The 10,286-nt window shown below is 46.2% G+C and overlaps 1 protein-coding gene across 1 annotated transcript; it reads left to right on the plus strand.

The window, feature by feature from the left end:
- Positions 1 to 2,117: 2,117 nt before the first annotated feature.
- Positions 2,118 to 10,004, plus strand: LOC119405920 (putative nuclease HARBI1). The gene is made up of 3 exons (XM_037672745.2): positions 2,118 to 3,719; positions 4,719 to 4,860; positions 5,547 to 10,004. Exons 1-3 carry the CDS (start codon positions 2,943 to 2,945, stop codon positions 6,059 to 6,061), a joined length of 1,434 nt encoding a protein of 477 aa, XP_037528673.1. The 5' UTR covers positions 2,118 to 2,942; the 3' UTR covers positions 6,062 to 10,004.
- Positions 10,005 to 10,286: the final 282 nt, after the last annotated feature.

Here is a 10,286-nt window from a genome sequence, read left to right on the forward strand (position 1 = left end):
TTAAAATGACTTTGTGGAAGTCCTGAAAAGTACTCATCCACAGCCGCAATCGCTTCTTCATTTGATGAAAAACGTTGCCCACCAAGAAAGATTTTGAGTTTTGCGAACAGGTGGTAGTCCGACGGGGCTAAGTCAGGAAAATAGGGTGGGTGATCCAACAATTCGTACTTCAAATCGTGAAATTTAGCCATTGCTAGATGTCCTTTGTGCACCGGTGCATTGTCCTGATGACAGATGATTTTCTTCTTCTGCAAACCTGGTCTTTCCTCACGAATTTTCTGATTCAATTGAGTCAAAAGGTCAGAATAATACTCCCCAGTTATGGTTTTAGCCTTTTCAAGATAATCTACAAGCACAATGCCTTTAGCGTCCCAAAAAAACAGAGGCCATCATATTTCCTGTTTCATGCGGAGGGAACTGACTTGGCTTTTGGTGCAGAGGACCCGGCTTCAGTCCACTGCTTTGATTGTTGTTTCGATTCCGGTGTGTAATGGTGTATCCAAGTTTCATCCATTGTTATAAATCTGCGCAAAAAGTCCGCTGGATTTTTGTTATACAGCTCCAAAGCACGCTGTGACATCGTCACGCGGTTGCGCTTTTGCTCAGGAGTAAGGATGCGCGGCACCCATATTGCACAGAGCTTGTTCATGTGTAGTTCTTTATGCAAAATGTGACATACACGTTCCACTGAGATGCCAACAGCCTCGGCAATTTCACGCAACTTCACTCTCCTGTCTTCCAAAACCATATCGTGCACACGGTCAATCAATTCAGGAGTTGTTGCACTTTTTGGGCGCCCTTCGCGCGCGTCATCTTCAATGCTCTCTCTCCCCGCTTAAACTCAGCAGCCCATTTCTTGACTGTGGAGTATGAAGGTGAATCTTGCTTGTAAACTTTAACAAAAATTTGGTGAATTTCATTCGGAGATAAACCTTCTTTTACAAAGAACTTTATCACCGCACGGTACTCAAGCTTCTCCATGCCTTCCGGTGCTTCACACTACACCCACTGTGATCGACTGTCAAAGCCAAACTGCTAATCGGCCCTAGATGGCGTTTCATCTGAGACTTGCAGAGACTTGTATGAACGTGCACATGAGTGCTACAAGTTCTCGCTCGCGTCATTCTTATTGAGGCCGAGAACTTTTCAGACCACCCTCGTAGTAGCAAACGCTGATCGCTCTCGATGACACCTTCGATGTCTTCAGCTTTTTCGGCGCTGACGGGAATTATGACGCTGGAGCGAGGCGGGATGGTAACTTGATCCTCGAGCACGTTCAGGGCATGGTGACATGGATTCGTATCCGGCGGCGTCGTTTTGTCCGACGATAGGGTTATCGACTTGGTTCTTAAGTCAATGACGGCGCCATGATGGTTTAAGAAATCCATGCCAAGTATCGTGAGTTACCTTAGTGGCCGTACCGTGTATATGTCGACGAGCGACGGAGATACCGATCGTTATAATATTATCCGCGGAGTTCCCCAAGGGGGTGTTCTCAGTCCGACCCTCTTCAACATCACGTTGATTGGACTTGGGGTGCTATGCAGGATGGCCCGAGCTTCTCGGGCGCCCGAGTTTGCTCCGAGTTCGACCCACAGCGCTCATGACAACAAGACAGTGCGGAGAGCGAGAAAGCAGCGTTGCGTAAAGCGGCTACAAAAACGCGCGTGGCGTCACAAGCGCATGTGCTGCATTTGCGGCGGTTTACTAAAGAACACCGTGTGTGATCGCGTCAGCGCCGCCACTCAGCAAACACGTCAACAGTGCAGCAACGCGAGCGTGAGTATCGCACTATCTCTTTTGCAACTGAACGTCGCTCCTCCCATAGGCGTCCTCGCGGGCGTTTCTCATCTTTCGCGCAAGTTCTTTCGTTCCACCCGGTACGCAATCTCGAAGGCAACAAGGTCGCGCACGCAGCACAGTCGTGCATCTCCCTTCGTTTCAATCGACTATAACAGATGAATGACTGTATATGTTCTTAATCTGTATAACTTAAGTGTAAATATTTTTCTGCAATAATCAATTACTAGAAAGAACGTTTCCACAAACAAGCAAAATAGTAGCATTTGTCGCCGTCAATGTCGCTAGTGCGCTCGCCAAATGGCGCCGACGCGTCTGTGAGGCTGAGCTTGCTGAGCTGTGCTAGTACAGTGCGAGTGATCGCGGTGAAAGTGGATGCGTGGTTAAATAATGTTTACTTCAACTTGCGTGTCTGCCTCGTCTGTGCGTTGCTTCGACGTAGTGAATTGTGAAGTGATGCGCTGGCCAACGATGTTCGTGAATGATCAGAACCACCGAAGGTCGTTGTATGGAATGCATGCCATTGTGCTGCTCGAATGGGGGCTTGACGAAGGCATCGCCGCGGAGACAAAGAAAGAAACGTTGCTAGAGTGTGGTGTGTTCGCGACGAGGTGCCGATACTGAACGTTGACGACTGTGTGCTCGTGGAAAGTGATGTGTGGAATAGCGGGTGCTTGAAAGCGCTGCTTCCTTGTCGTCGTAGGTATTGCCTTTCAGACGTGCGCATTCGTGTTTGTGTGCTACGTGAAGGCAGCGATATGTGCGGGTTTCTGAAGACGCGTTAGCCGTAGTTTGTGGGACTGACGCGATGTGCAGCTCGAGTGAGTCGCTGGGTGTGCGTCATTTGTGTGCTGTACAGTGCGGTCATGGAAAGTGATGTGGAACACTGGGCGCTTGAAAGCGCTGCTCCGTTGTCGTCGTAATGCATCAGTATTGCCTTTCAGACGTGCGCATTCGTGCTTGTGCTCTACGTAAACGGAGTGACGTGTGTTTTCGAAGGAGGCCCGATGCCGTCGTTTGTGGAATTAGAGTGTGTGAGAGGTGTGTGTGTCATTTGAGCGCTGTAGATGTATGAATTCAACAATAGAACATGTTCACGCAGTGCATCACCGTACGATCGGGGGCTGTCGTGAACGTTTGCGATGGTGCTTCGCGAATTCATCAATGATTACGATCCGTGTCGGTCGCTGGCGTTTTGGCGTGAGTGGTGGGCGGGCCCAACCATGTGGCACTGGGCCCGTACGCGGTGGGCGGGCCAAAGGCTTGCCGTGGGCATCTGTCAGTCAATGTTATTGACACCCGAACTCGGCTGCAAACTCGTTAATTCTGAGACTGCCCGAGTTAAACTCGGTTCTGACATGGCGGCGGCAGCAGCAGCTTTAGTGCTCGCTTCAAGCGGTGGCAGACGACAGTTTGAGCGGAGTGACCCTTTCCTTGTGCTCACTGACGAACAGTTCCGGCAACATTTTCGTCTTTCCAAAACGTCGGTGCGTTGGATATGCGACGAGCTAGCCGACCACCCGCGTCTACGTAGACTACGCGGCGGGCCCCAGTCCCTGACAGTAGCGGAGCAAGTTCTCTGTGCGCTCCGCTTCTACGCTACAGGGAGCTTTCAAGGAAATATTGGCTCCGAATCGTACATCGGGCGCCACCAGACTACAGTGAGCCGCTGCATAAAGGACGTATCCATCGCGCTTGTTGACACAGCTGTGCGGAAGCGGTGGGTCGCTTTTCCGCGAACAGCCTCCGAGCGCGCCTACATCAAGGACCGCTTCCTTCGTCGCGGCAGCATCACGGGCGTGATTGGATGCGTCGACGGGACGTACATTGGCATAAAGGCGCCGTCAAAGTCCAACCGGACTGTCCTCAAGGCCAACTACTTCACCAGGAAAGCTCACTACGCCCTGAACACGATGGTTGTAAGTACACTTTCACCTCGTTTGTCACGTGTAGCATAATCATGTCACTTGTCCGATTTCTCGTGTAGCATAAACATTGGTTCGTGAAAAATCCGGTAAATTGCGAACAAAACTTGTGTGTGTACATGTAAAGTGAAGAACCGTGCCACAATCTGTGCCATAGCATTACGTAGCGCTTCACGGGCAGTGTGAGGTTGCCTGCACTGGTGTTTGCCGAAAATGTTTTTTTAGGTATTCGTATGGGCAGTGCGCTGGCTGTGACGATTTGTGGCGTGGCCGACATGAAATTTGGCCTTTCGGGGAAAAGGGGGGGGGGGGGGCTAAATTGGAAAACCGCGTGGGAAACCTAATGTAAGAACCATTAAGGTGTACAAACATAGGCATCGGTACTCCATTTGAAGATTAGTAGGTGGGCCAAGTTGAAAGCTGAGTGATAGTGAAATATGAAAAATATTCGGGGTATGACCATGACATACATAATGTGTTTGACAATTGCGAGAAGCAATGCATGTTGCAATATCCATCAGAAAAGTGACATGACGTAACTTTTCACTGCGCGGACATTGATTTCATCACTATTAACAGGTCCACATGCATTCAGAACAAAAATACTGGTACTATTGACATGACATGAAGCAGTATTTGATGTGGTAGTATGTGATGTGCCATGTCACGCTAAAACTTGATGCCAACTTCACGTATAGTTGTGCTGCACATGTTGCGTTACAAATTGTTGGTAGCTTGCGGCTGGCCACTATGATAGTGTTCACGCATTCTGACACTACTGTGGAATTGCTTGTTTTCTTTTAAATTAATATGTGCAGGGGTGTGACCAAGGACAGTGATTTGCCCTAACATCGCGAAGTCATTCCGTGCTTGGATATGCACGACCATTAGCAAAGATTATGTAACACATACACTACTGCATATGTGAAGCTTCATTATTGATTAAGCACATGCTTCGTAATGGCTAAAATTAGCGGAAATGTCTCATTGCAGGTTTGCGATGCTGACCTCCGCATCCTGCACATTGACGCACGGTTCCCTGGTTCTTGCCACGATGCTCATGTATGGGGGAAATCGGCTTTGCGGCGGCACTTCGAGCTTGGACACCTATTGGACGATGGGGACTGCCTGCTGGGTAAGCATTGCTTAAAAAGGGCTTCGCTCTGTGTAAAACGGAAACACATTTGTACTTTAACAACACTGTTTGGGTCTTGTTGACTTTTGTTTCTTGTCACTGTAGGTATTTAAAAAAAAGAAAAAAGAAACGTTTGGAGGGTTGCGACATTAACGTTACACCAATTAAAGAAGTGATAGTTTATTTGGTTAACAACGTACAAGTGAAAAGTCTGCCCAGCTTATGCAGAGTGCCACTTCAATGGCCACGCTTGCATTCCTGTAGTATACGTTTCAATGTTGAGCTATGATAATAGCGTAGCATGTGTGGTACATTTGTCATTTCAGTGTTACGATAGGCAATTATTTCACTAATAGTTAAACCACAATGCATTCATATGGTTGAGGTACCTTCATATTATGCAGGCATTGATGTTCAGCCTATTGGTTAAGACAGTTGCTTGTGAAACATAAGGGCCCGCATGAGTACTGCAGTACTGGTAACAAAACTTCTTCAACATGCTAGCGTAGTTTCTTGTTTCAATGCATGGAACATGCCGTAGGTTCCACTTTAGTGCTTCATAAACATGAGTCGTTCCACTGATGTATGCAGTCGCCTTGGTGTTTTGTGCGGTTTGTGTAGTATCCTTGTTAACATCTAGAGCTCCTTGTTACACTTTAGAAGACGGACATCTGTTTACATTGCAGGAGACAGTGGCTACCCACTAGAGCCATGGCTTCTTACTCCTGTGGCAGGCCATCCGCCAGCGCAGTCACCTGAGGCACTTTACAACAAAGCCCACTCGTCGATGCGATCTGTTGTGGAGCGCTGCATTGGTGTGCTAAAGGCCAGGTTCAGGTGCTTGCAGAAGTACCGATCCCTTCACCATGAGCCCGGCCGAGCATGCCACATAATTGCAGCATGTGCAGCGCTGCACAACATTTCTCTTGCCGCCGGTGAGCCTGAGCCATCTGACAACAGTGACGACAGTTGCGGCAGTGACGACAATGACGACACCGATGACGATGACGACGTGCCGCCTGCACTGCCAAACCCACCCTTGCCAAATACACCTGTGACAGCAAGTGCACGTCGGCAGCTGTTTGCAAAGGGCAAAGCACTGCGGGACAGCAAGTTGCGCCTTTTTCAGCAAACGCGACCAGCGCGGCTAATGTACCTGAACCGGGTGAGGCGGCGCTTGCGTCGACGACGTTTACATTAGTGGTTTACATCCCCAAAAGTCTTGTGCCTGAGCGAAAACTGCGTACCTCAGCATAACCTCCATGCTACTTCATGCATTGCTGAACACAATAATAATAACATCTGGGGTTTAACATCCCAAAACCACGATATGATTATGAGAGACGCCGTAATGGACGGCTCCGGAAATTTCGACCACCTGGGGTTCTTTAACGTGCACCTAAATCTAAGTACACTGGCCTCAAACATTTTCACCTCCAGCTGAACACAATAGGTGAGCAACACAGACTTCATTTAGTTCCTTCAATTTGTGCACTCAACTGAATATGTGCACCCGTTTAATTGCTGTCAGGCATTGTAGCGTTTGTCATGGGACATGTTTCTTATTGCTTACTTAGCATTCATGCAAAAATATTCGTAGGTGTGAAATGTGCGGTCAGTAGTAACCTTGCCATACAGTGCATACCACTATTACACAATTTCTAATTCTTTGTCCTTTACACCTGCTTTACTAGCAGCCTTTGGAGCATGCGTAGTACGCTACTCACGGATTGACACAGGACTATTTAGGGCTAAGTAATGCACATACTTTCGTTTCCACCGTCTTTAGAGCGGGCCAATAGGCATAATTTCGACTCGAACATGTACATCAGCGCCAACATTATCTTTAGAGCCCATATTCATTGCGACATCACGTGGTGATCTCGAGCAATTTCGCATACCAATCGTTATACCATAAAATTTGATGTCGCATTTCAATTCGCGAGTACTGTACGTTGATTGGTGCAATGTTTTGGCTTGCAGTCACGCGTTGCATTATGTTCCACCGCGTGGTACGGAGCATTGCTGTTGCATTGTTTTTGATAAGTGATACATAGCCAACATTACCAGGCATGTGGATGCATCTGAATAAGTGTGGACGCTTGTGGTTGCTTGAGCCTCAAACGACTGGCGCACTTCTGTGAATGCTGTGATGTCGGTGCTACCCAGTGATATTCGTAATGTGTGAAGCGGTTGTGTGAAGGTTGTGTGAAGCAGAACACTGAAGCTGTTGTTGGACTTGTCTGAGTAAATGTTATGCACATGCTGTAGCGTGTGCTTCGAGTCGCTGTGTGCAGGTGTTTAAAGTATGGGTACTTGGCTTTTTAACTTCGTAAGATGTTTGGCTCGCATTGTGCATAGAAAGGAATTGTTGACATGTAGTGCTGCATTGTAGGGAAAGTTTTGCTAGCCTATCCATCTCGATATTCTCATTATGTGGCACCATTAAAGTTTAAGAAATTGTGCGGCAAGAGTTCTTGGCTGTGCTCGAGAAAAATGTGCCTGTTACTGAATGCAGTTGTGTATTTTTTTATTTGCAGCATGTGGTACGCACCACAACAACAAGCTGTAACTTAGGTTTTCCATGGAATTCTAGGATACATATGATGCTAAAGGTAGAATTGTACGCAGCACCTTACGAGTAGGTGTATGTATACATTGTTGCATTTTAAACGTATGCAGCACTTCAATTAGAAGAGAGCACAGTTCTTTTGCAAACTGTGCTGAAATTGCCTGTGCATTTATCGTGACCTAGCACACACGAAGGTTTTGTCTCGTTCCAGATGCGTTAAGTGCATGCGGCATTTCATTGCATGCATTACGAGTTAATCCATATTACATTAGATGTGGCTATCTGCTTTACTACAATAGAAAGGCTATAGTGAGGTTTAATCTCCTAGAAGTGTTTCAACCTTTATTTGCTCGTATGTAAATCTGTTTTAGCTGTTTGCCTGAATGCTGTCTTTCTCTTAACAGTGTTATTGTCATAGAGTTTGTTTTGTACAAACATTTTGTTGCGCCTCTGTATTGGCCTAATTCACAACAACGAACTCTTTCACAACAAAAGCTGTTGTCCATGTAACATGCTTTCGATTACACCATTCCCTGTGTATTTACTCATATGTAAGTTGTTAGTGTACGACAAAGGGATTAGAAGTAACAGCAATGAAATTTAGCTGTTCTGAATGTCCTTATCCAGTTGTGATAGCTTTTTCTTCTGGTTTTGACACTCCGTGACATCCTCACTTTTTATCACATTTGATTGGCACAGAAGTGTATTTGCTAAATTGATGTTCCTACTACTTGGGAATGTCAGCGCAGTGACGGTATTTTTTTCAATTTTAAGCCCACATCACCTCACCACGACGTGTAATACACGGATCATGTAAGAATGCGGAGTTGCATGCATGCACATTTGGGGCGTGTTTCAAATAAAGAAACACTGTAGTGTAATGAAGTCAACGCAGAGGATCCCTAGCAAGCTTAAACTTATGCAGCCTATGTTTCTTGTGTACCTAAGAGGACTGTTGTAATGTCCTAACGCTACTGGAATGCAGCTTTTCATATAATTTCTAATTTCTGAGATGAACAATTTTCCGAATGGCATTACGTTCTGGCGTGGACACTGCCACAAGTTTTACAAAATGCTTTGAAATGTCACTTGCATAGAGACATTGAAGCGTACACAGAGCAATTATTTCACACACCACACGGAGCTGCTGTTTTCACTTTGGCATGTGTGGGCACTGGCTGTAGATGTGCATTTTGCGCTAACTTTTTTTAAAGACAGCCTGAGGATTCACACATTAATTACAAACTCATTTACATGTCTTCAATGCACTTAACAAGTACCAATGAACTTTTGCATGGTAAAGTGAGAAGTGCTTTTACCATATTTACGTGTACCGACACATTGAGACAAAGTGCTTTGTGATGTTTGTGCACTCATGCAAGAAATGAATAGAGACTTTTAACATAATACCTCCTGCATTGACAGATGTGATAAGTATGAGACAAAACACTTGTTAAGGGTGGTCCGCTCAACATTTATTGCGGTCACTGTTAAAAAAAAAAAACATCCGCGATGGTTCGCTTAGCGGCCGCTCAATTATGTAGTGGTTCTTCGTCTGCCGTGCCAGCCACGCTATTTTTTCGCTGCCGGCTCACAGCTGCAGTAAGGGCAGCCAAAGTGCTGGCGATGTTAAGCACTTCAGCTTGGCGCTCCCCAACGGCCAGGACTGCTGCTGTATGGCTCCGTGACAGCGTGGCGTGATTTTCATTCAGCTGCATTCCATAACATAATTTGTATATGTGAAGTAAAGCAGGGAAAAATTGCAACGGGAAAGAATGAAGGTGCTGTAGCATGCATAATATATCGTGTGAAAAGTTCCGTTAGGTATTCATTTTTCAGTCACCTAGGTTCATTACACTATTCCGTCATATCAGCAAGACTTCTAAGAGTTACGTGCAGGAGTTACAAACAATGCCGTGCACTAACAGCTGTGCTCACTGTCATTCATGTTCCCACTGTCCCACAACACAAGCACATTTAAGCTGTCCACTACGGTCATGTCTTGTGTTTTCTTTACATTCCCGTACTTATATTCGAAGAAGCCAATTGCTCATGTTCTATTAGCAATGTTGAGCCATGCAGTAAGCTGACTTCATTTGTTTAAATGTACAAGTCGCTACACACTGCAACTAATATAGAGTTTCCCCTGTAGCGCTCTTACGCATCATAATGCTCTATCACAGAGATACATGCCTTTTCAATGGCACACCGCAGAGCCTGCAGTTCTTGCGTCTGGGCGTGCTGCTCAGCCCGTAGCCCCCTCACTTCCTCTATGATTGCTCGCTGATCTTCAACGAGAGTTGTGAGGGGGTCAACGGGCGATGCGGCAACACAGTCACTGGTCCGGCGGGTAGGCTGTCGTGGCACTGCAATTATAGTGCAGAGCAAAAAGTGTGCAAGCACATGAACAACTTTGTCATATTGCACAATTCTTGAACGCATGCAATGCTGGTCAGTTGTTAAACATGAATAATTATGCAGCGTATATGTGCAAAAGTACAACATAAGCAACTCTCACGAATGTACAGCTCACTGCCATGTCTGTAAGTGCAATGTAAATAAATAGATGTACGGACAAGGAAGTGGAAATATTTACTTACACTTGGACATGAATTACACATGCTTAGCTGTATTGACCAGCCAGTCTGTGTGGCCGCAATGTACCCCCATGAAGAAAGCTTTCACATGTGAACTGCTGCTTGCATACATGGTACAACATGAGTGTCCTAAACGTACCTGTGATAGATTGCTGTAGCGGTGTGTCCAAGATTGATGACCCCGTGGTGTGGGCTGACTGCTGTGGTTCCTGCGTAGTGTAGGTGAACATAAATTCATAAATGCATATTCTATGTAA

This window comes from Rhipicephalus sanguineus, chromosome 9 (assembly GCF_013339695.2).
Source record: "Rhipicephalus sanguineus isolate Rsan-2018 chromosome 9, BIME_Rsan_1.4, whole genome shotgun sequence".
Classification (NCBI taxonomy): Eukaryota; Metazoa; Arthropoda; class Arachnida; order Ixodida; family Ixodidae; genus Rhipicephalus; species Rhipicephalus sanguineus.

Excerpts from the sequence above, each read along its gene's own strand:
- LOC119405920 (XM_037672745.2), top strand. The coding sequence starts at position 2,943 with ATGGTGCTTCGCGAATTCATCAATGATTACGATCCGTGTCGGTCGCTG. Across the intron at positions 3,720-4,718 it reads ACGCCCTGAACACGATGGTT|GTTTGCGATGCTGACCTCCG; the intron begins GTAAGTACACTT and ends GTCTCATTGCAG. Across the intron at positions 4,861-5,546 it reads CGATGGGGACTGCCTGCTGG|GAGACAGTGGCTACCCACTA; the intron begins GTAAGCATTGCT and ends TTTACATTGCAG.